Genomic DNA, 26,717 nt, shown 5'->3' with positions numbered 1-26,717 from the left:
GGGGTGGAGCAAGGGAAGGAATACAGGGAGGGAGAGCTAAAACTAAGGGCTGTTTGTGGGGTTGTAGGGAAACAGCACAGTACCTAATACAGAAGCAGCTTCCTAAAACATACACACACACACACACACACACACACACACAAGAAATCTAAACAAATAACAGGGGAGAGAAAGCCCCAACTAGATCTCTTGTCATGAAATGATACTTCCAGTTCCAGGAATGGGTTACGTCTGTGTTGCTAGGAACCCCATGGAAACCCCCAAATAACCCAGGTCACTGCCAAAATGTTCAGTTGCCCTCCTCAGACTAATGATAAAGGGTTACTTCTGAAGACAACACCTACACAGCTCACAACAGAGAAGCTGAGCTGATGCCTACAGACTTCACCCCTACGGACCAGTGCTCATGGCAGGCCATCAGGAGAACCATAAACAGCAGCCCAGCTACGAAGCCTTCCACCTACAACGGTGACCTGCCTACAAGACACGCGGGTACAATGGTGGCAACGAGCTTGTGGAGCAACCAACCGCTGTCTGATTGGACTTCAGGCCCCCTCTATGAGAGGGAGCTTATCCCCAGTACTGCTCAGGCACCCAAGAACCTAAGACAGGATAGGCCAAGGTCCTGTGGAAATCCAAATACTAAAGCAATATAGCAACAAAATGATTCCTGTCGGCATTCTGATACTCATAGGACACTGCCTTGCTTGCCCATCATCAGAGAAGCTCCCTCCTGCAGTAGGTTGAATAAATACAGAGACCTACAACTGGACGATGTGCAGAGAGTGAGACACCTTGGACCATGTAGTTCTAAAAGGGATGTCTCCATCAAATCACTCCCTTCAGAGCTCAGGGAACCCTGAAGAAGAGGCGGCAGAAGGATTTTAAGAGCCAGAGGGGATGGAGGACACCAGGGAAACAGCAGGACCGAGAGATGCATGTTAAGAACACACACACGGGCTGGAGAGATGGCTCAGCGGTTAAGAAGAGCACTGACTGCTCTTCCGAAGGTCCTGAGTTCAGTTCCCGGCAACCACATGGTGGCTCACAACCATCTGTAGTGAGATCTGACACCCTTTTCTGGTGTGTCTGAAGACAGCTACAATGTACTTACATATAATAAATAAATATTTAAAAAAAAAAAAAAAAAGAACACACACACACACAATGGAAGCACACACAATCTATGCACAGATCTAAGTCAGACAGGATCTCAGCACTAAGAGGGGAAGTGGACACACAAACCCCCATGGCTAACCCAAAAGCTCTCTCCAACTGATAACCACTCACAGAAGACAACTTAGTTCTCTCCAGTGGTGGCTCACTAGGTGTAGAAGCCACTCTTATGGACAGACACCCATGCCCAGCAGCAGATGGCCAAATGCAAAATGAACTTAGTGGCAACTTTGGAGGTTTCTTGTCACATACCACTTTGAGGTTCCTTTTTTCCTCCTCCTTCTTTTTGTCCCATACAGGCCATCTGCATATGTAGTATGGTTTCTAGTGCTAAGTTTTTATGGAATTTCTGTATGTGCAAAGGTGTATGTCTCTATGTGTTTCTTGTACTTTTTCTTTGGCTCTTTTTCTCCTGGTAATTGGTTTGCTTTGTCCTATTCCAGTGTGTTTGTCTTTATCTTATTTTATGTTATATATTATTGTTTATTATTATTGTTGGTATTATTATTATTATTTTAGATACCTATTAGTATTCTGATGAGAAAGAAAAAGGATGTGGTCTGGGTGGATAGAGTGAGTCAAGGAAAATCTGGAAGGAACTAGAGAAGGAGAACCTTCATCAGAATATATTATATGAGGAAAATCTATCTTCCATTTTCAAAAAATTTTTCTCATTTGTATAGGTGGGCCGAAGTAATTTTGGGGGCCGGGAAGATGGCTCGGTGGAAACAGCGTTGGAATTCAGATCCCAGAACCCACAGAGACACCAGGCAAGTGAGGCTGCCCACCAGTAATTCCAGTGACTGGAAGGCAGAGACACAGAATCTCAGGGAAAACTGGCCAGCCAGACTAGACCAACTGGTGAGCTCTGGGTTCAACAGAGACCCTGCCTCAAAGAATAAGATGGAGAAGAATTGAAGAAATGTCCAGACATCAACCTTAGGTCTCCAGATGTCAACCACAAGCATGGGGCAGCATGTGCACACACACACACACACACATATACACACACACACAGATAGACAAGCTTCCACAATGAAAACATGTAGATGTCACACAGAGAAAGAGACAGACAGACAGACAAGCTTCTACAATGTAAACAGGCAGATATCACAGACAGACAAGCTTCCACAAATGATACCAACATGCAGATGTCACACACACACACACAAGCAACTTTTTAAAAAGTCCTTTGAGCTGGGCAGTGGTGGCGCATGCCTTTAATCCCAACACTCAGGAGGCAGAGGCAGGCAGGTCTCTGTGAGTTCAAGAGAACTCACATTTGCCTGGTCTATAGAGCAAATTCCAAGATGGCCAAGGCTACACAGAAAAACCCTGTCTCAAAAGAACAAGAATAAAAAACAAAAACAAAAAAACAATTTGGAAGCAGTTGAGGATTTTGGAATCCAACTCCCTCTGTGTCTAAGTGCTGGCTACACCTCATATGGCCACACACTCCCTAACCCCGTACCCTAGATCTGACACCCCAGAGCCCCCACAGCATCCTGGAGGTACTCAGATGACATCATCCACTGTAGATCTCCCAGGGAGAGAGTCTGTGCTGGGATGACTCACTTTTCTACCTAGCTCAGAGCCTTCCTGTCTGGTTCTCCTCAGCACCTCGGAAGTTTCGAACACCCTGCCAGACTTCCTGGGAGCCACAGGTAACCAACCTCGGGATACCTGTCACACATTGTTCAGCTAAAAGCTCCCAAGGGACCATGCAAGATGCCAACTTCAGACGCCCTTAAGTGGAGAGAGCTCCAGAAGGCAAGATGCCTGCTCCACCCGTAAGGTGCCTCCAAGACTTACTACTGTGTGCTGGGCTGCCAGCTGGCAGACTAACTGAGGGCTGAACTAGCAATGTCTTGGATGCTTGGGGGATGGCTATCAGAAACCAGGGCATCGGGCAAAAGGCCCCTGAACCTGTTGTCAACAGCTCCGGGGGAGAAAGGAGAGGAGAGCAAGGGCCAAGTGCCTCAGCACACAGAGGTGACAAGTCAGAGCAGAGAGAAAAGGACAATACACAGGGTCCCAGAAATGCCTGTGCTTCTTGACCTCCAAACATACATTTCCTACAAGGCTGGCCATGTATCCATTAGTCCTTAGGAAACTGGGAGTCTGCAGTTCACACTATCTTGGGGCATGCTTGAAATCTTTCACCATAAGGAGTTTACTATATGGAAGGTTAGAGAAAGGTCTCAGTGGTTAAGAGGACTTGCTGCTCTTGGAGAGGACCTGGTAACTCACAGCCACCCCTGACTCTACTTTTCCAGGGGATCCAAAACCCTCTTCCGGCCTCTGCTGGCAAGAGGTAGGTGGTGCGCAGACATCCTCCAGGTAAGACATTCACACACATGAAGTAAAAATAAATATTTACAAGTTTTAGTACAAAATTCATTACCATTACAGGGCTGGGGAGATGGCCCAGTAGTTAAGAATGCATACTGCTGGGGCTGGAGAGATGGCTCAAACGTTAAGAGCGCTGGCTGCTCTTCCAGAGGTCCTGAGTTCAATTCCCAGCAACCACACGGTGACTCACAACCATCTGTAATGAAATCTGATGTCCTCTTCAGGCATGCAGGTATACATGCAGATAGAGCACTCATACACATTAAATAAATAAATCTTTTTTTTTAAATGTGTACTGCTTTTCTTGTACAGTTCCCAGCCCAGTGGGTCACAACTGCCTATAACTCTAGTGCAGAGGATCTGACACTTCTGTCCTTCTTGAATATCTGAACATGAACACACACACACACACACACCTACACATGATTAAAATTAGTATCACAGGAACTAATTTCATAGTAGGTGAATCCGAGGGCTGTATGTATCTTAACAATGTGGTCAAGCATCTGACATGAGGACTGGTAGACAAGTCCCTAAAGGGCACTGGGCTGGGCAGCCATCTTTCCAGGTCACTGGCACATGGAGGACCACAGAGCTTATTGGAAGTATCACTACGCTTGTCTATGAACTTCCCCACAGTGTTGCCTGGGCATCGGAAGCCACTCCGTATAAGTTAAATGTCATGTGCTTCAGATGCGGCTGGCTTGCGAGACATCCATGTGAAGAGTCTCCCACAAGCATCCCCTGAGAAGATCCACAGCAGCCAGGAGTGACCATGTGAACCTAAGAGGAAGCATTCCATCACAAGGTCCTAAAGGACAAACAAGACAGGAACAAGTCTGGCCCCCGACCCTGCCGTCTGGGGTCCGGGGCTGTGCAGGATCCCAAGGCTTGTCTTCACTGTTGCCTCCTTGGAACGCCCCCCAGCCCCCGCCCCATTCTAACCTCTTGAGAGAAGAGTCTTTAAGTCTTTTCATAGTCTCGAAATCTGCAGAACATTCAGTCATGGCCCAGGGCAAACCCAGCCAAGTCCATCTTCCCTTCATTTCGTTAGGTCTGAACCAGCAGCCCCAAAAGGTTCCACTGCCTTCTCTGGTCCATAAGGTAGGGGAGGTCTGCAGGCTGTGCTAACACATTCCCAAAGTCACCTAAGCTACAACTGTGCTCTAAGGTGTGAGTCAATAATAGAGGTGGGAGGGGGAAATCCAGGCTGTGTCTCTTTCCTCTACCTTCCCCAGGCTACCCACTGCGGATGCATTCTCTTCTGGGTGACAGGAACTCATAGGCTACAAAAAAGGAGCTGCCTCCTGCATCCTTCAGAGAAAGCTTGGGGATCCTGACCCTGCCATCCCTGGGCTGCCTCACTGCCCCACACCCGAGTCATTTGGATGGCCGAATCCCAGGATCTCATGCCTGTGGTGAATCCTAAATGAGATGACCAACCTGTTGCACCCTGGTAATCACACCGTCCCTATCTGTTCCACCAACAACCCGACGCCACCTTCACTGATGTCACAAGGTCAGTGGATAAGCGGGGCGCCTGCTTGTGGCTCGTTCCCTGACTTGGTTCCAAGAAGGGCATCTCAAACCTCACTGCTAACACCTCCCAGGAGTCCAAAAACTGTCCAGTTAAATAGACTCTTAAGCATCTCATCACCCATAAAAGCTAAACAGGAAGGCCTCGAGACACCAACACGTTTACAAGCATGCTTAAGGAACAGAAAGGTTAAAGAAATATTTATCTATAAGGATTCACTGTCCGACCTATAAGGCAAGCACCTGGATTCATTTTTTAAAAAAAGTATTAACAACAGAACCTTTCCCTTTATGTGCTTAGCACCAAGGAGGACGCTCATAGGCCATCTCATAGGCAGGTAGCCACGGCAACCCGGTAGTCATGGCAACATAAAAGTGCTTAAGAACAAAGGCTCCAAATGGGCAGTGGTGGCAGCACACGCCCTTAATCCCAGCACTCAGGAGGCAGAGGCAGGGAGATCTCTGCAAGTTCGAGGCCAGCCTGGTCTACAGAGCTAGTTCTAGGACAGCCAAGGCTACACAGAAAAACACTTGAATTAAAACAAGTAAGAGGTGGCTCAGGGGCTAAAAACTGACTGCTCATCTAGAGGTCCTGAGTTTAACTCCCCGCAACCACATGGTGGCTCACAACCATCTGTAATGGGATCCAATGCCCTCTTGGTGTGTCAGAAGACAGCTACAGTGTACTCATATAAATTACATAAAATAAATAAAACAGCAAAAACAGCAAAAAAGGCTCCTAGCCAGGCCCGTCAAATCCTGGTCACACAATAACCAGGAACATCTCCATATAAGTTCTTTGTCACCAAAGCTGTAGCAACCATGTCCCACAATTTCGTTTCAAACAGAACACACTGGTTGCCTTCCTTTCTCTCTGCATCCTCTATCAAGCGTCTCAGACTCAAAGGCTGTCAGGGTCGCAGTACAAGTAGACCTGAGGCCTGCCCTTCTTCCAGCACCCTGAGAAAAAAAGCTGAGATCCTAAGGGTATATTCCCTCATGGAGAGAGACCAAGTCTTCCTAAACAAGCTCTAGAGAAAAAGAAAGCCACAGTTGAGGGCGGGGGAAGGACACACGGACATGTGGCTAAGAGAGAGATACCAGACAGTGAGCCAGACATGGAAGAGAGGAAGCCAATGGCAGAAAGGCAAAGTGAGGACAAGAGGCACTGTGCCCATCAGAAGTCTCAGAACCCAGCGGGGAAAGCTCACTGGGTGGGGCCGCCTCCTGGTCCAAAAGGGAGGGAAAAGAAAGAAAACAGGCCAAGAGGCAAACTCAGAGTCACTGAAAGCCAGGGAACACAAGTAACACAGACAGGGCCTGAGAGCTTCCTTCCGTAAGTGAAGTCCACAAACCCAGAGAGGTGAGATGGCCCAAGGTCTGAAGAGCAGACTGAGGATGGGAAGCAGCGGCAGGGCTCAGAACTGCCAGGCAGAACACCCAATGCCCAGTTAAGCATAAGCACAGACAAACAACAAACAGCGTGCACTCCATACAACATTCGAGGTGTGCGGAAAAATCTTCTTTAATGTAGGCCACTGTATCTTATTTCGTTTGTAACCTCTCCTGGTTTACGGCAGGAGGTACAGGCATCCCTCAGTGGTTTACTCTGCGTTCTTTGTAGGTGGTGAAAGCAAGAGTCCATGAAACAGAGAAGGTGTACCCTCTCTCTCACCACCCCCAAAGCTCAAGTGTTGCGTGCTTCGAAGAAACACAGCCCTGCACCTTTCTAAGTCCCCAGGTCTCTAATACTACTGCCGGAGAGAGATTGAGGCAACAGAGAGAAAAAGAGAGCCCCACGGAAACACAGCAAATTTCTGTCTACCAGACCTGCCACTGGCTCCTGCTCCTGAGCTGTCTTTCCATGTCTGCATTCTTCAGCCATTCTTTGAGACCCAAGCCTCACCCATGCCTGCACATAGCCCCATCTATGCTTTCATAGAGCCCCGCCCATAGCCCCACCCATGCCTGCACATAGCCCCACCCATGCCTGCACATAGTCCCATGCCTGTGCAGGGCAAAGATTTATGTTTTGATTTCTGTTCTTTAAATCAACACCTAAACAGAAGTGGCACTAGGGTGTTGCCCACCAAAGTTCACCTACTGGAAGCCTGGAATAGGGTCAAAGGCCACACATACATCAGAGAAGCTGAACAGAACAGCCCTGTCTTTCCATAGTCCATAGTTGGAAGGTACGTGTTCACTTTATTTTCCAGAAGGAACAGAAAGAGCCCTTCAACTCTGGGGGTGGAAAGGGATGGAGCTGCTCTGAAAGCAGGCTTGCCCAGGGCTCCTGGAACAGCGTAGCCCCAAGGGCTAATGCAAGCCTGGCTTCTGCATCTCATTTCCTAGTGTCAGGGAAGCAGAAGCCCAAAGAAACTGAGCTGAGGCGAGGTGCTCCCTGGCCTGAGGTTTCTGGCATCCAAGCTCCTCTCTTAGTTTTTAAAATATCATTTTTTTTTCTACAGTCAATTTGGAGAATTAGCCAGTGCAGGAATGTTTTTGAAATGTACTCTAAGCATCTGCACTGGGCTGAGATGATGTCTTAAAATCCACACTGAGGACAGGACAGAGCAGGGGACACATGGTGAGTGCAGGGCCTTCAGAATCCAAATGGAAGAAACTAAAACTGAAACCTGACAGGTAGACATGGAGTGAAATATCCTCCAGCAGTAAGAAATGCCCAGCCTGTCGCCAGCATGGATGTTGTTGAATACTCGTAACAAAACTAGGATTTAAAGAAGCCAAATGCGCAAATACTTTGTGTAATCCCAACCATGTGAAGTCTGGACATAAAAGGAATGTTTACTAGGAGGAGTCAGAAAGACCACCGGGGGTCTGATCTGATGGCAGAGAGTATGCTGATAGCTGCTATCCTGACCTGGATCCCAGAAAGCCAGCATCAGGATCCCAGGAGCCAGCATCAGGATTCCAGAGAGCCCACCGCTCTACCAGAGAGCCAGCATCAGGACGGGCGCCTAACGTTTCCTTTCTAAATTCACCACACCATCCAATTCATCTGTGGGAATCTTGTGCACTTCACAGTAACTACACCATGCTCCCCTCAAAGGTTTGCACAGCATACCAGTGCTGCCCAAATTAACCCCCCCACATACACACCGTGTTGAATAGCTATGGTCCTTCACAAGAGCAGGGTCTTCCCAAGCAGGTCACCATGCAAGGGCCTGTCCCAGCACAGAGTGCAATCTCTGAAGAGTCAAAATGTCCTTATACTCATGACTGGGAGATCGTACACCTGTATGGTGAGAAGTGTCCAGGTACAAGTGAGAGGAGACAGCACTGTGTACCCTGAGGTGAGTATCTCAAAGTCGGGATGCCCTTACCTTTAACTGCCTTCTCTCTCTTCCTATCTCCTCAAGGGGCAGGGCAGAGTCCACACAGAAGCACCCACCGGCTCCCCTCTCTCCTCCCAAGATCCATTCATCCCAAGGCATGTGTGTTTTAGCTGGGTGGGGGGAGGGGGGAGGAAACACCTATCCCTCTCCTCACTTAAATTGTTTCTCCTTCCTGTCTTGGATAACAACTGCCCTCCTTCAACCTGTGAGTCACGACTCCAAAGGGGGTCACATATCAGCTACTTAATTAGGATTCATAACAATAGTAAAATGAGTTATGAAGCAGCGACAGAAGATCGCCACAACATGAGGAACTGTTTTTAAGGGGTCGAAGCGTTAGGAAGGTTGAAGCACTGGTCCAGATCAAGCGTGACGATACGTAAAGGAACAGTTGCCAGACACACAACAGTTACTCAAACTTTGTTGGGGGCCAGGGGCTGGGGGGGGCTCCTTGCCCTACACTCATCGGACTATTTTTAAGCAGCGGCTGTAACAGAAGCACAGTAGTAGAAACTGACTCCGGCCTGGGATGGGAACCAAAGACACGGTGTGGGAATGGAATAACCGAGTGCAGGGCTGGAAAGTGGAAACAGACAGACGGCAGGACAAGCCTCCGACAGTGTAGACAACCCTCTCTGCTCTGACTGCTTTCCCCAGAGTCCCCTGCCTTGACAAACATCCCCTAGGCCAAGCATCCTGGGGAACTTGCTATGAATGGGGCAGCCCTATGCTTACAACCAGAGGAAGACGAAACCGCCCCTAAGTTAACATACTACCCTCTTGCCGGCTGTCACCTTGTGCGCTCCGTTGGAAACCAGACCCAAGTTCAAACCCTGGCATCATCTGAAAAGCCTAAGACACCCACCCACACACACCGTCAAATAATGAAACCTTGGTTCATCTACTTGTGGTTCATAGCAAAGAGTATAAGAGGGACTGATCTGCAGAATTACAGTGAGGATTCAACAAGCTGGCCCCTCACATGGTAGGAGAGAATACACACACACACACACACACATACACATACATACACACACACACACACACACACACCCCAAATGTAAATGAGGCTGCATGCAAAATCCCACCCTTCGCATCTCTCTAATCCACAAGAGGCTGTCGAGGTGGCTCAGTGGTTAAGAGCACTGGCTACTCTTCCAGGGGACCAGCATTCAGCTCCCAGCATTCACTTGGCAGCTCACAACCATCTGTAACCCCAACTCCAGGGAACCCAACCCCCTTTCTGACGTCTGTGAGGACTGCACACACGGTATACATACACACACACACACAAACTCACATACATTTAAAAGAAAAGATTCGGAAGTGGGAAAATGTTGGCAAGAATTCTATAAGTTTTAATGTGTTCCTTCCCCCTTCAAGTGACAGTTTATTCAACCTACAGTTGGTTGAAGAGCTTGCCTCAGTCATAAGGACCTAACTTTAGAGCCCCACTGTCTTAGTTAAGGTTTCAATGGCTCTGATAAAACATCGTGACCATAAGCAGTGTGGGGGAGGAAAGGGTTATTTCCTTTGACTGCTTGTGGTCCGTCATCCAGGGAAGTCAGGGAGGAACTCAAAGCAGGGAACCTGGAGGCTGGAGCTGATGCAGAGGCCATGGAGGGGTGCTGTTCACTGGCTTGCTCCCTGTGGCTTGCTCAGCCTGCTTTCTTATAGAACCAAGGACCACCAGCCCAGGAATGGCACCACCCACAATGGGCTAGGCCCTCCAGCATCAACCAAGAAAATCTACCACAGGCCACAGGACAATCTGGTAGAGCTATTCCCTCAATTCAAGTTCCCTCTTCACACAGGACACTAGCTTGTGCCAAGCTGACATAAAACTTGTTAGCACAGCCAAGTCCACGTAAGACACAGACAGGGTATGGCGCTAGGGCTTGCATGAGTCTAGCCAACTGGTGAGCTGTCTGTGAGACCCTGTCTCAAAGTGGAGAGCAACACAGGAAGAGCATCCCAACAGCCACCTCTGTGCCCACAGACACACAAGTTCCCGCACAAGAACACATCAACACCCACACACATATGTACAAAGAATTACATAAAATATACAAAGAATTAAATAAAAAGGAGCCGACTTTGTCACACTCGGGAGAAGAGTCCTTGCCTGGAATGCTGAAGGCCGTGGTTTTTCCACTCAGCACGCCGCAGATAAATAACATGAATAAATAAACGATTATTAAAAGTCACCACAAACAGAGCTCACAAGAGAGGGAAAGTTGAGACACTACCGAGTGTAGCGTTCCCCCATTGTCATTAGTGGTGACACTACACTACACAGCACTCACTCAGGGTGCACTTGGGGCCCCAAACCTTACACTGCAACCTGGTTAAGCAGCAGAGTGCACACTGAGAACTTGGAATACATAAGGAGAAGCTCCCAGCCTCTCCTCTGAGGGCCTCAAACAGCTCCATGCCATGACCAGCTCCTTGTGTTCAAGGCTCAAGGAGGTAAGAGTTGGTATTTTTTCCAAGAGACACAGGCCTTCACAGTGGTACCCAGTGCTGACTGTGGCCACCTATGTGCGTCATGTGCTCTCTGCTAACAAAGACACTGAAAGCATCTAGCCAGCTCTTCTCAAGCTCATCCATCACCTAAACCCTCTGGAGTCACTTATGAAGCTCAGGCAGTGTGTGGGCTCCGCATGGATGAAGGTCCATCAGGGGAAGAGCCCTCTTCCACACAAAACTCTCTGCAGGACACAAGTTATTTTCTGGTGTTTCAGGATAACCAACCAACCAAACACCCATCATTGAGCCCCTCTTATTTCATCTTTCAAGGCCTACGCCAGAAAACAATCGTTTTGTCCCTTTATGCGAACAACTCGTGGAATATTCCACGCAGGCAACTAGAGTGCTGCGCTGAGGTGCACCCATAATCCACTGTCTTCTCCCATTTCCTCTTTCCCTCTTGGGAGAGCCCTTTTGAAAGTTGACCTGTGCTGGTGAGGACAGGACACCTCCTCCACTCCCCACTGAGCATGGCCCCACATGATGTCCCCTGTGCCCTGGGATGCCCTGGTGGGGATTAAGCAGCTCAAGCTAGAGGCACACCTGGCCTCCTGGGGAGGCGGGTGGGGGTGGAGGAGTCTGGACAGATGTGAAACAGATGTGTGAGAGATTAGCCCCATCCATCCATCAGCATTGGGCTTTTAACCAGCTGGGCTTCAACCCTGCCCAGAAGATCCTCTCCCTAATTAACTTTACCTTAAGTTGTCTTTTGCTTTCCCACAATTTTGGGTTAAAAAAAAAAAAAAAAAAAACATTGGCAGTCACGCTCCATCAACATGATTCCATGTTAGGGAGGTTGGTGGGTTGGTGGACCAAGGGGTTTAGCCTGCTGTGCTGACAGACCCAAATCACAAATCTTAACCGTCACTGACCCACATACATACATACATACATGCATACATACATACAACAAAGGCACCACAGACATCTCAGCACAGAAGAACTGAACAACAGCTCCCCAGCTCCCTGACACAAGTTAAACTCCGGGCTAAAGACTCTGTGAGGGGCTCCAACACCAAACTTTCCTGGCAGATGCTTATCAAGTTAGACAAGCTTCATTTTAGAAAGGCCAAAGGGAGGAGTGCCCTGGTTCAGAAACCCAGGAGGAGTCTGTGCGGACTTCCTTTCTCCCTTGCACGGGGACACCAGGGATCAGACCCCCTGGGCCCCAATTTCCTCTGCACTCAGGTTCCTCCAATGCCCAGCCAGGGCCAAGATGGATCAAGTCAGGTGTGGTCCTGGCTGGTCATCTGAGGAGCCTCCAAATTGCCTCTGGGTATTACTCAGCACAAGAGGTCTGGTGCAGGGTCTGAAGACTGATCCCTGTCTCTTTAAGGCTGTATTTATGACTCCCTGCCATCTTGTGCCTTTCTGAGGAAATAAAAGATAACCGGGTAAAAGGCTTAATGCCCTGCCATCAAACAATGAAGCATCCTGACTTTCAACCACGGAGAACACGCTCCATGCAGGAGGGTCATGAAGATTAAGGTACCTGGACGGAAAGGTCCTTATGAGATCCACCAACCTGTACAATGAATGTACACTAATTCAACAAAGGAGTAAAAGGCTCCCCACACTGGATCTAGAGGCACGAAGGGAGCAGTACTCACATTGTGGAACCTATGCCCTGATTTCTCGGTATTTATCCCTGAGGGAATTAAAGTGGTATTTGCTTCCCACTGACCCTGGTGTAGGGATAAACTTCACACTGCATCTGACACCATAAAATATAAGGTGTATATGTATGTATACACAAGCGCGCGCGCGTGCGCACGCGCACACACACACACACACACACACACACACAGCACACGATAATCTCTAGAAGACAAGAAGAGCCAACAAGCTTCCATTCTGAGATCCTGGCCTTTGTCAGTGTTTTCTAGAGCCTCCTTTCCTGTCAAGAACACACTGAACCTGTGAGCATTTACTCCGCTGGCTTTGACAATAATTCAATATACCTAAAAGCAACTGGCGCTGTGACTGAGGAGAAAATGCAATGCCTCCCCCACTGAGGGAAAAAAAAAATTACGCCGGAAGGACAAGAAAGATGGCTTACTCCTCCCCACTCAGTCCTGCTGCATCTTAAACACAACCATTAGCATCTCTGGGTGTAAACCTGGCTACATCCGGGAAGGCAGGATTTCAAGGGGAACCAAGCACTAAGACAAATACAGACAGCACAGACATCTGACTCCACTTGGAGTATCACTGGTAATGGACAGCTCCGGACTGAAGCTCCCCAACCCTGTTCTCAGCATCCATCCTCAATCTAAAACCCAAGTCCCCAGGATCTCATCACCTATGATGACCACGGATGCTTCCCAGAGGCAGAGTAGGTGATTTTAATCTAAAAGAAGCCATAGGAACCATCTGAAATGATCGGTCACCATCGACACCTCCAAAGCAACAAAACATGAACCTGAATAGTTAGGACAGTCCTGCTGCTGTCCCGGGCCTTCCTCAGTCTCGACCTGAAGACACTCTGTCCCTTTGCAAATGAAAAGCAGCACCAACATCCAGTTCCGTGCTACAAGGTAGCCTGGCAGGCAGAGGCCAGAGCTTAGGGCACATGTGGCCTTTGAGTCCCCATTATATATATAGTGTATCCGCCATCTACCTATCCCATCAGGTAAACCAGGAAGAGGGGGTTAGCTGTGATGATAGGAGTGGCCTATGACCTTAAAGTACAGGCAACAATACCGTAACCCCAGAAAACCAACATGAACAGAGAACCCCCTGAGCCAACTCGCCAACCCTCATGTGTGTGCCTCCCGTAAGCCAGACTCTGAGGAACATGGGCAAAGAAGGAAAAACCTGACCCCACGGGAAGACCCCACATCTCTTCCAGACAGGGGTGATAGCAGATGGGTTCTGAGGCTGCCCAGGTATAGCTCACAAAGCATCACTGCCAAGGCACACTGGCTGGGGAGACAGCACAGACTACTAGACTTCTTGTTGGAGAAGGGAGGGTGGAGGAGAGCAGAGCAGCCAGAGGAGGGCCGGGGAACTCAGTCCAGGCCCATGTGGACTCAGAGATGCACACGGCCGGCAAATCAGGAGGAGAACACAAGTTCAGTCAGTGACACAGCCTGGGAAGCCAAAGGAAAGCAGACCTGGCTCGAAAGAGAACAAATGAAAAAGTTTAAGAAGCTCTGGTGTTGCTGGGCGTGGTGGCGCACATCTTTAATCTACCCTTGGGAGGTAGAGGAAGGCGGATTTCTGAGTTCAAGGCCAGCCTGGTCTACAAAGTGAGTTCCAGGACAGCCAGAGCTACACAGAGAAACCAAAAAAAAAAAAAAAGAGAGAGAGAGAAGCTCTGGTGTTTGCTCAAAACCGGTTTCTGAGGTCATGAACAGCCATCCCCATGAACCTGGCACTCTGGAATTCTCTAACTAGCCCCCATCCCTATCAAATGAATGACAAGAGGATTACAGAAGACTATGGTGACCTCCTCCAGCATTGGGTGTCTTGTAGGAGACACCCAGAAGGCACTCACAGAGGTAAAACCTGCGGAACTTTCAATGCAGAGTACTCAAAGGCATTCTCTCTAAGAGCTGTGTGCAGACAGACCTAATGCTGGGCTCCCTATTCCCTAAGAGACGTGTCGTAAGGGACGTGTAAGGGACGTGTAAGGGACGTGTAAGGGACATGTCCTCAGTGCATGCTTCTGTAAGAACCTAAACAAAATTTATTTTTCTACAGAGAAAAGACACTCCACCTTTCTCCAGGGGCCATTTTAAAGTCTTAAAAATGGAAAACTGTGTCTGAGGCTGCACCTGTACATTATCCCAAACACACGCAATGAGCTACGTGCAGGGTGTGCTTCCTTGGGTATGGACACCATGGGTGATGAGCGTCAGCGGTTCTGAACATGCCACAGTCTGGCCGTTGGTTTGGGCTACCACTTCACAACACTTTTGTTTTGAACTGGAGAGATGGCTCTGAGGTTAAGAGCACTGGCTGCTCTTCCAGAGGACTCTCTTCAGTGCCCAGCACCCACACGGCAACTCCTATCCATCTCTCAATGGGCTCCAGCGCCCTCTTCTGGCCTCTGAGGGCACTGCACACATGTGGGGCACATACATGCATACAGGCAAACACATATAAATAAATCTTTAAAAAACAAACAAACAAACAAAAAACCTTTTATGTCTACACTGACCTAAACTTCTATAAAGAAGGGATCTGTTATACAATCAGGAGACACACTTAAATCTTAATGAATTATTCCAGGCCTTTATTTCCAAACTAAAGTTACCAAATGTCAGAGCCTATCTAGAAAAGTCAGGAGCAGACAGGAGGCAGCTGAACACTGTTCACACCTATCACCCCAGCAGATGGCTGAGAACTCCTGGGACCACCCTTTAACTGTGCCCCCCACACCTGCCCAGAAACCACTCCTGGACCACCCTCAGGCTCTGAGTCAGACAACCAGAGACCACACTCTTCCAGGATTTGCCACACACTAACCTGGACTAACACATAAACACTATTTGAAGGGGTGACTAAACATTTGGTTTGTTTATTTCCCACTCTTAAAAAAAAGCCATTTATAATCAGTAGCCTGCCTCTACTGCTGATTGAATGGGTAAAATTGGATAGTCACTCGAAACATCTCTGATGCTACTGAAGACTAGCTCTAACCCCTCCCCCATGTGATAGACAGGCCAAGAGATGAGGCCTGTTACAAGTCACACACTCTCTCCCCACAGGCGATGCCTTCCTCTTACTATAGAGATATTGAGGAAACAGACCAAAGGATCCACCCTTTTAAAACTGGGATTCGCAGTGGGAATGAACGGGCTCTACCAGAGCAGACAGGAGAGCTCACTGGAGCCTTGTACATCACTTTGGGACCAGTACAGGCCTGTGAGAAAGATCAGAATCCAGGAAGAGCAGGACGGCATTCTGTGAGGGAGAGCACCCCCAAACATCACTTATCACTGGCAATTTCTTACAAGAGAGTAAACACTCAATTACCACATAACCCAGCAACTCTAATCCTGGGTATTTACCCAAATGGGCTGAAATCTTTCGTCTAGACAAATGGATGTGAATGCTTAAGGCAGATTTATTCACAACAGCTGGAACTTGCAAACAACTAAGATGCCCTTCAGTAGATAAATGGTCACAACCAAGCCCTAAAAAGAAACAAGCCACAAAAAAATAAATACCGTAGAGGGTCATTGGATAAGGCACCTGTCGTATAAGCATGAAGACCAGGTTCTCAGAACCCAAGGAAAGGCCATCAAAACCTCGATGGGCCTAGCAGCCACTTGTAATCTCAGCCCTCGGAAGGTGGAAACAGAGAAACCCCTGAGCAAACTGGCCTGGCTGGCTGGCTAGACTAACCTCATCTGCAGGCTGTGGGGTCACGTGAGAGAGACCCTATCTCAAAAAAGAAGAGACAAATCAAAGAACACAATCCCAGGCTTCCATAGATACGTATGCATGCATGGTGTGAGCGTGTGCACGGGCAGGCACACATGCATACACACGCAAAAGAAAGAGCATAGGGAATCCTTCCATTCATTCTACCCAGTGTGACAGGGCAAACCTTTCCACACCCATAGGACATCTCCACTACAGTGAGGGAGGGCTCAGCAATATCCAGGTCTTACGGGAGAGATGGCTCAGTAGTTAAGAGCACTGGCTGCTCTTCCAGAGGTCCTGAGTTCAATTCCCAGCAACCACATGGTGGCTCACAACCCTCTGTAATGGGATCCAATGCCCTCTTCTGGTATGTCTCAAGAGAGTAACACATATGTAAAACAAACAAATCTTTATTTAAAAAAGGGGGAGAGGGGAGCGGGCAGTGGTGGCACACGCCTTTAATCCCAGCACTTGGGAGGCAGAGGCAGGCGGATTTCTGAGTTCGAGGCCAGTCTGGTCTACAGAGTGAGTTCTAGGACAGGCAGGGCTACACAGAGAAACCCTGTCTCGAAAAAGAAAAAAACAAAACAAAACAAAACAACAACAAAAAAAGAATATCCAACTCCAACAGTGAGCCCTAAGGTAAACCACAGACTATGTACACGTGGGACCCTCAATTCTTAACAACTGCCCCACTCTGTTGCTCTGGAGACGTGGTGGAGGGAGTTGTGCCTACAGAGGGTATAGGAAGCAGGTGGCAAAAACTATGCCAGTCTTTACCGTAAACCTCAACCGACTGGGGAAAATAGCCTACTCTCCAAGGGGGTCTCCACTACCCCACCCCATCAAGGTACAACTGAAAGTCAACAGGCCATCCTTGTCGTATCTAAGTACAGCCTTCATCACCTTTACTGTACATCGTCACGAAAATGAATGTCCCGATTAGAAGAGCAAGAGCATAGAAAGCAAGAAATGGCATGCCGTTATTCCCCTTCGTGTCAAATTAACTAAAACTCAGGAAACCTGCAGGGGCCTGCATGAGCTACCTAACCCCTGTCAGAGCCTTCCCAGTCAGGTGTGTCGGGCAGCACACAGCTGGACGCTGGCATGGACTCTCCTGGCTTAAGCCAATTCAGAGGGGGGACCCTGCCCCCAAATCTACATCTCAGGTGAACAGCCTCCTCCGTCTCTTTGCTGCCCCTGACAATTAGCCCCTTAAACACCTGCCAAGAGTGAGGTACTCAGGTGGGCCGTGTATCTCCTTAAATACGTTAGGGGAAAAAGAGAAGAGAAGAGAGAAGAGAGAGAGAAGAGAGAAGAGAGAGAAAAAAGAGAAGAGGAGAGAAGAGAGAAGAGAAGAGAAGAGAAGAGAAGAGAGAAGAGAGAAGAGAGAAGAGAAGACAAACTTTGAGGCCTGCCCCACACTTGCAAGTGGTCAGCTAGGACTACAGAACAACTTCCTAGCACCAGGGCTCTGACTGGAAGTTAGCGGTCGCAGAGAGTGAGAGCCGAAGAACCAAAGCTTCCCCCACCTCATCCACTGTGAAGTACTCAGGAGGCGTCTGGCCTTGCTTGCCACTAACGAACATGCTTGTCCCTGCAAGGCCAGTGTGTCTGTGTACAAGTAACAGACCTGCTTATGGGTCAGCAGGTCAAACAGATAACCTTTCACAGTGTTTCCTGTCTCCACACAAACAGCAGCCTGACCTGCTGCTCGGGCAAACAAGAGGCCAGAGAGGTGGTACCCCCTCCTCCTGTAAGTTCTGTTCCCTTCCGTGGTTCCAGCTCTGCAAGGGACCAACGCTGTCCTTTACAACACATTTTAAATAGTGTTCCTGTGCATCAGATTTTAAATAAACAACCTCCAACTGTCCCTCTGTTCTTCAGCAGCAACTCTGCCAAGTCCTTTCTTAGCCCAGAAAAGGCTTAAGTGGTCACCTCCACAAATGGCTTTCCTTTACTATCAAAAGGCCAATCCAGTAACTTGCTGCCTGGAGATGTACGCGCATAGAACTGGACTGGTTAAGAGCAAGTAAGATGCTTTTCTGCAAGACCAACTGCTATTTAGGTTGCAAATCACACTGCCTCTCTAGTGGAGACCGAGACCGGCTATCTACACAAACCAAGGCAGCCATGTAGAAGCCACAGGGCACACACACACACATCACTTTTTCTTGGCACAAGGGCAGCTTAAATTTGTCCCGTTCTCGTCTCCAGGATATGATCCCTGACCCACCACCAAATCTCTTTTTCTCCACTGGAAGGGTTTCGTCTAATCAGCTGTGTGCAAGCGGCTCTGGCAATTTATCCTCCTTGATTTCTTGACATTTTCTTTCCGTGCTGCTGGCTGGGAAACTGTTTTGATCTGAATAGGGTTGTCTGTGGGGGATTCTGCATGTTAATGATGTGGAGTTGGCAAGGATGGGAGGTGAGAGCACAACGCGTACTTTTTCTAGTTACGTTTCGCCTCATCACCGCTACGGGGGCCTTTCCACTCGGCTACACCAGGAGGCTGATCTCAGACTAATCTTACCCTCTTCCAGGGGAGCCTCGAGGGGCCAAGTAGAAACAGAACAGATGGCCTGTGTTCCAGTCAAGTACCTAGACTCGCAGGCAAGTACACCTAAGACTCTCGAACCAATGAAGGAGACGCACGTACATCCTTGCTCAGCCAGGCAGTCCCAGCGGCCACCCTCCATCCTGGTTTCAAGCTCCAACCCTGTCCCAGCCAGCTCCAGACGTTACACTCCCCACTACTCTGTACCCGCCCCCCCCCCGGGCCCAAAAGGACAGGGATTCCGAACAGGGTGCTGGTGTAGCCTCAGTGCCCGCCCTTCCCTTTCCATCCTGGCCAGAAAACTCCACTTCCCGGATTCCGGGCCACTCTCTCCCTCCCCCAGCGCCGGCGATCCAGCAAAGCGCCGTCCTCCTGCCAACTGGGGACCCAGCCCAGTGGCACACCCCATCTCCCCAACTAACCCCTGGACAGACCCCAGCTTCGTCCACTCACGGGGGCTCCGGAGAGGGTGTCCCTCTATTTGGAGCCTTCAGGCATCCTAGGGTTGAGAAAGTCCCACCCCGCCCCCCCAGCCACGCCGCCAGCCTCTAGCCCTGGCTCAGAGGGACCTCCACCCCAGGCGACGAGGGGACGTTGGGGAGTCTCCCTAAACACCTCCAACACCTCAAGGGAGGGAGGGCGCTCGTGTCCCCAAGGCCGGCTCCCTGTGCCCGCAGGCCCGCAACCCCGCACGGGGGCGCGCACTCGGGGGTCCCCCCTGGTCCGCGGGGTGCACTCACGATGGTCACGCTGGCTTTGCGCAGGTCGCGGTTCTCCTCCTGCAGCGCCTTGCACTTGAGTTTGTAGGTCTCCAGCTCTATCTTGAGCACCTTGTTCTCCTGCTGCAGCGAGGCCAGGCGGTTGGTGAGCTCCTCCAGGCGGAACGGCGAGATGACAATGCCCCCCGACTTCCCGCCGCCGCCCCCGCCGCTGCCGCCCGAGGTCGCAGAGCAGGACGACTGCATGGCTGCCGGGCCGCCGCCCGCCGCGTCCGTGTCGCTCTCGCTCGCGCTGTCCGCCATGGCGGGGCGAGTGGGCGCGGGGAGCCGGGGCGCCGAGGGCCGGGCGCGCGGCGAGTGGGCGCGCGGCGAGTGGGCGCGCGGGGCCGGGCGCGCGGCGGCGGCGGGGGAGCTGGGGAGCGGGGGAGCTCAGAGCGCGGCGCGGGCGGGCGGCAGGGCGCAGACGCGCGGCGGCGGCGGCGGAGAAAGAGAGGGCGCTTCCCGCGGCCGCGCGAGCTGCTCCGCCAGGGAACAGAGACCCCGCCCGGACTCGGGCAGTACTGCAGCGCCGGGGCTCTGGCGCGCTCCGCCGGGCCGTCCCCGCAAAGCCCCGGCCCCAGCGCTTTCCTAGCAGCTGCACACAGACGCTCGAGCCCCCGCCGCCTCCCCGTGCACGTGCTCCCGCCCCGGAGGGTCCCCTGCGTCTCTGGGCCCCAGCCCCCCCCCCCACACACACACACACCGCCGCGCCGCCTCTTCCGGAGAAAGGCGGACCCCACGCAGCGCCAGCCCCGCAGGTGCCGGGACACGTGGGAGGGGCAGCCGGGCTCCTTGGGCCACCCCACCCTCCCACCCCCGCTCAGCTGGAGCCTGGCACCTTCGATCGGCGCCGGCGCGCGTGGATCTCCCCCTGGGTGCCCCGTGCAGACCGCGCTTGGGGCTAGGAACAGAAAGTTGCACTGCAGTGGGCCGAAAAAGAGAGTATCTGTGTGTCTGTCTGTGTGTCTGTGTATCTATTTCTCTCCCTCTCTGTGTGTCCGTCAGTCTGTGTGTCGGCAGCCACAGGTTAGCCTAGCTTGCCACAAGGCCCCGGTGCGTCCAGTTGTTTGAACCAGGCGCCACCCACCTTTTTCTCTTTACCTCCTGCAAAGACTCTGCACCGGTCACTTAGGATTAAGAAACCAAGATTTGTCTAGTAAAGAAACGGGAGCTTTATTTAATTTTTTTTTTTTAATCTCAGAAGGGTTGAAACAAACTTCAAGTACCAATTTTCCAAAGTAACTGCAGGCACAATGCTAAACAAATAACCACGATTAAGTGAGGGGAACTGTATAACCATTATTATCCGCTGCTCTCCAACTCCTACAAAACTCCAGGAGCTAAAAAATAAAACCGTAATTACTACTGTAGAGAGCCCAGCTTCAAAGAATCAGAAATTCAAATACTGTTAGGCCCCTCCCTCTTAGGAGAGCTTGCTTGCAGGAAACAGGCCTAGCAGGTGAGAAGGGTCTAAACACTTCACCTCCTGATACAAAACAGCTTTCGCTTCTGGGGGGAAAAATGGAAAGTGAAACTAAGCAGACAGGTTTTATTATCCAAGTTTAGTCGACGGAAGAACAAACTCATGGAGACAAAATGCAAAATAAAGGGGGGTGGGGATGAAAAGTGTTTTCTGACTGTCAACTGTTTTATAGTTTTAGAAAGCGCTTAGCCATGACTACATGGCTTTCCTGGCTCATAACCTTGTCTTTAAACCAAATTGGATCCAGTGGTTAGGCATGTTTCGTCCCCACGGCTAAACAGGAACTGGTCTCACCTCGAAATAAACTCTTAACCTGCCAGGGATGAAACCTTGACCTCAGGTTTACCAAGATGGCTGCCTCTAGCCAACAACTCAGACGTGCTAACTGCGGTGAGCCCTCCCACCCCCCAAAACGTCTCCTAGGTATGCTTGAGTTTAGAGCTAGGGGACTTCGGAACACAGTTTGTGAAGCAAAATGTAACAATAAAAGTTAAAAATCGAGGGGAGTGCAGGGGAGCCTTTGGCTCTGCTCTCCAGCAGCAGAGCACCGGGGTAAATAATCCTCTGCTGAGGGAACCACTTTGTCACTGAAGTTTACTTGGCTCCTTGACTTTTGCCATGTTGGGTCTGGAACAGGAGACACTCGGCTCCTTCCGTTACAGGACGCTTCTGGAAAAGCGACTCGCGGGGTGAGATGGATGGGGTAAGGGGAGCACTGCCCGGGACTGGGATTTAACTGCATTCTTTCCGCTTTATTCAGGGCAGTCTGGGGTGGGCGTGGCTTCCATACTTCACAAGTTTCTATTGTTCTTTTCTCACCCCACCTCCAGATTGCGGGGTTTGGAGGGCTTACAGCCCTTGGAGCAGTCCCTCCGGGGGCGAGGGGGGGATTAGCTCTCCCCCCGTTTATCACTAAAACTAACTGCCTTGGGAAGCCGACCTGCAGGCTTCCAGTCGGCAGAGGGGTGGAGTTTGAAGTGCCTGGTTTTCTTAAAGGGCCCGTGTCAGGCTAAGCTTGAGAACATCTTGGTCTTCCTTAAGGGAACTACAGTTTTGACATGGTATCTGTAGTTAATCATCGGTTTGAGAAGATATTAGGAGAAAATTCTCATCTTCTCAAGCTTCCCTGCTGATACAGATGAGAATAAATTGGAGGATTTTTCCTTCCCCGCCCTGGTTTTTATTGTTACTGCAGAACAGAAGCATACCTAATTTTCTACTTCTTGTAGAACTGATTCCCTTCATAAACAGACGATTTGTCACGACGCTGGTTCTGTAATAGCATTACAATGGAAACACCAAATACAAAACAGATCGGATCATTATAAAAAAAAAAAAAAAAAAAAAACAAAAAACAAAAAAAACAAACTCCTCAGCGTTTCAGGGGAAATGATTCAGAAGGTAGGTGGAAGGCTGAGTCCCCTGCAGGAAGAAGGGGCAAGGTAAGATGTGTGCCTCCTTTGCAGAAATAATGAAATCACCATCACCCTGAGCTTAAGTCACCAGGTTTATGGATAAAGGAAAGGGTGCCTTGCAGTTGAGGGTCAGAGAGGACATCTAAATCTTTGTTTCTCAAATACATACATGTTGTATTTTGATGTGTTGGGTACCTTAATGTTCTCAGTGCAAACATAAAAATAGTGGTGTAAATCCTAGGATATTTTTGTTGCTTAATTGTAATGATTGTGTGTGTGTGTGTAGGTCTCTCTCTATATATATATATATATATGCACACATACAAAACATATATATACCACACACACACATATGTATGTATATACACACACGGTGATCACCATACACCACTGGAGTCTTAAACAGACTTGAGGTGAACCAGATGTAGTAGGCTGGCCAGAGGTGGAAAGTGTCCCATGAAGCAGTGCATTCAAGAAAGATAGTTCACACCATTTAGAGCCTGTGTCTGGCCCCTGATCCTGGAAGGGGGAATCTGGACATTGTCTACTTCAACCCTTGGGGCTAGAGAGATTTTGGCTTTTGGTCAGAGTAAGCTGTAGTGCACCTGCCTCTGTTCTGCCTGCTCCATGTCAACCAAAAAATGTCTCCAAACATTGCCAGGACTGCCTTCCCCCAACCCCACACCCACCACAAAAACAGCTGTTCTACTAGAGATAGACGAAACCCGAAATGATAGAAATGTTGCTCAAAAGTACTTCCTGATAGACTTGCTTAGGAGATATTAAGTCACACACATGGAATTTAGCTTCTGGAGTACTGACTCCAAAGTACCCCAGCTATATGTAGGGTGCTAACCAGGCTTGTTAGATAAGGAAAATTGAGCATGCTAGGATGTAAATATTTGTTCCCCAGGATTGACCTCCACTTAGTCTCCACTCCTATAACTGCAGGAGATAACCCTGGCTTACTAGCCACTAGGCCCATTCCCATTGCAAAGAGCATCCTCTGAGGGTTAGCTTAAAGTGTCAGCACAGGGCCACAGCCACCACAAAGCCCACTCTGCCATTAAGTCCCCTATGCTCTTATCAGGAAAAGCGTAATTCTGCCAAGTGGGCAAGAAGACCCTAGGAAATGACTCTTGGAAAAGAACAACGTCGGTGTACTTAAGAAATAATTCTGGCAGGACCTCTGCTGTGTAAAGAAATCTCCCATCTGCCTCAGTAGCTAGATGAGCTTACCTCTGTCGTTCTTCTATTGTTCAACGTGTACACTGGGCCTGGATGATGGTATTTATGGAGTGCATCTGCCTGACGTGTACATGAGGTTAGTGAGATCTTCTCTCCGTGGTTGTCTCCTCTTAGGGTATTCACCAGAGGCAGACAAACACTGATAAACAGCTTTTTCTCTATAATATCTATGTGTGCTGCATGATTGCCTATTGGAAGGCATATTAATAAAGTCTAGAACGGGAGTAAAACAAGATAACTGCATTGGGATGCTTTTAAACCTGCAACCCATCAACGGCATTACTGCAGAGCCACGACAACTGTTTCCTCCACATTGTGTACCAAGCATCAAGTGCCCTGGGAGTCTGCCCATAAGCACAAGTATGGACTCTTTCCTATCCCTGTCTACACAGTCACTCAGCTTCTTCAGTCCACCTTTTCACTGGCTTTGTTTATGATAGTAAGATAACCTTGAACATGCAGCATCCCACCTGGACAGGAGATCATGACTAGAAAATGAGTCAGACATCTCTCTCCTCACCCCTCTTTTATGTTTGCATGTTTCACTGAAACACAGTCTTAATTAGGGTTTGACTGCTGCGAAGAGACACCATGACCAAGGCAACGATAAGGACAACATTTCATTGGGGCTGGGTTACAGGTTCAGAGGTTCAGTCCATTATCATCCAGGTGGGAGCATGGCAGCATCCAGGCAGACATGGTGCAGGAGGAGCTGAGAGTTCTACATCTTCATCTGAAGGCTGCTAATGGAAGACTGGCTTCCAGGCAACTAGGATGAGGGTCTTAAAGCCCACACCACAGTGACACACCTACTCCAACAAGGCCACACCTAATAGTGCCATGCTCTGGGCTGAGCATATACAAACCATAACACACAGCATACATACATGCAAACAAATGCATTCATCATAAACACCATTTATTTCATAAGGCATCGGTTTACAAGGATTGAAAGCATTTTTTATGGATGTACACAAGAGGCAGTCGACAAGGCAGACCTGCAAAAACTATGTAGGTGTGAAGTATACCTGGAGATATGACAGCCTATACATATGGAAATTGTCCTTGGGTAGCCCACCCGGAACTACTAGCCAGACAATACTCTGTATATCCTAGTTGCCACATAGCAGAGCTCAAAAGAATGGAAGGAAGCTGGGTCCTTGGGAGGCAGAGGCAGGCTGTTCTCTGTGAGTTCAAGGTCAGCCTGGTTAACATGGTGAGTTTCAGGACAGCCAGGGCTATACAGTGAGATGGTATCTGCAAGAGAACAAAATAGATAACTAGCAAACAAAATAATCCAGACTCAGGATGTTCTGTGTAATTGCACTGACAGACAGTTAAATAAATTAAACCCAGGACTGTGGGGAGATCTGGCAGTCTCTCCTCCCGGAAACTTGTCCTGCTGAGGGACTGGCTAGAACTGGTTTCCAGAACGTTCTCTTTAAGTCCAGAATAAAAGGAGAGCTGTTTAGTTCCTCTGTGCTGTCTGTCAGGAGTCAGACTACTGACTCTGTAGGAGAGGAAGAAGTGGCTGGAATGTCATGGCGGGCTTATCTGGACCCCCCACGTCTGTCCACTCACCAACTGGTGTTTAGATGTGTGCTTGGGATGACATATGTTTCTGTGTGAATGTTCTATTTCAGTCAAATACATGAATACAAACACTGGAGAGAGATGGACATGATGTCACTGCACACTAGATTACCCTTGTGTTATTCAAATGCTGATTTCTCTACCCCTATACCTGGTTGCAAGCCAATCCAGACATGGCATCCTAGTGCTTATTCTAAGTGTCTCCTGCGTCCATGTTATATAAACGCTGCTCCCAATTTATTCTCTGATTTGTCAGTAAAAGCTGATCAGCCAATGGCCGAGCAGAGAATAGAATAGGGCTAGACTTCCAATCCCAGGCACGGGAGGGGGAGAGAGGATTTGTCATGAGGAGAGGGTCCAGGAGAAGCCTTGGGAACACACCTGGAGCAGAGAGATCAATACTAGAATTTTGGCTGGGAGGTAGCCAGATCACCTTCGAGGATTAGAAAAGATTAATAACTGCTCATCTATTATGCCATAAAGCTTGATTAAACAAATCTTAGAGTTTCTGTCTCATTTATTTGGGATCTCATCAGGATAAAGAAAAATCTCTTAAAATTTTACTTACAAGTTTGTTGTTGTTTTATCGTTGGAGATAGTTTTCTGTGGAGGACCAGAGTCCACACTACAGTCTCCAAGACAACTTGGTGTCCTACAAAGTGGCTTTGAACCTTCAGACATTGGATGCTCACAGGTATCAAATTTCATCATATTTAAAAGGGTAAATCGGGTTGGAGAGATGGTCCAGGGGTTAAGAGCACTGATTGCTCTTCCGAAGGTTCTGAATTCAAATCCCAGCAACCACATGGTGGCTCACAACCATCTGTAATGAGATCTGATGCCCTCTTCTGGGGTGTCTGAAGCCAGCTACAGTGTACTTACTTATTTCTTTATAAACAAATAAATCTTTTTTAAAAATTAAAAAATAAAAGAGTAAATCACATTCTGTGTAAAACATGACAATAAAAAAATATCAACTCATTTTAAAAAATAGTTGGCACTGGCTTGCTGATCTCCTTGGGGTACCCTGAAAAGACAGACACAGGATATACTCTGGAAGGGCCCAGGTTCACCATGAAGGCTCGATTACAATGGAAAACCACACAATATGCAGCCACACAATGCACTCTGAACAAACATCCACAGGCTAAGAATCGGATGGTATGACCTTCTGTCAAAAAGAATATTGGAAAGAATTAAGCTGTATAAATGGTTTAAGATAATCTCAGCTATGAAAATGGAATGGAAATCATAGAAAGACTGCTAAACATAAAAACAATTGCAGATGAGGCAGAATCGGAAACAAACAAAAAACACCTTGTAGCTTAGTTATGTGGT

At 48.9% G+C, this 26,717-nt stretch overlaps 1 protein-coding gene across 3 annotated transcripts in view; it reads right to left on the bottom strand.

Moving 5' to 3' along the window:
* The window catches only part of Ccdc6 (coiled-coil domain containing 6), a 95,497-nt gene extending 75,228 nt beyond the window's left edge, over positions 1-20,269 (bottom strand). The window contains exon 1 of one of the 3 annotated variants that reach the window (XM_029482560.2): positions 19,623-20,269. In XM_029482560.2, the coding sequence (XP_029338420.1) occupies positions 19,623-19,904 (282 nt within the window). In that variant the 5' untranslated portion in view covers positions 19,905-20,269. Of the gene's footprint in view, positions 1-6,894; positions 6,950-19,622 lie in introns of those variants that run through there. The other 2 variants (XM_021174832.3, XM_021174833.3) reach the window with 2 other exon arrangements.
* Positions 20,270-26,717: the final 6,448 nt, after the last annotated feature.

The sequence above is a fragment of the Mus caroli genome, unplaced genomic scaffold, assembly GCF_978045245.1.
Source record: "Mus caroli unplaced genomic scaffold, Mus_caroli_1 scaffold_9, whole genome shotgun sequence".
Classification (NCBI taxonomy): Eukaryota; Metazoa; Chordata; class Mammalia; order Rodentia; family Muridae; genus Mus; species Mus caroli.
This window is presented reverse-complemented; position numbering and strand designations above follow the sequence as displayed.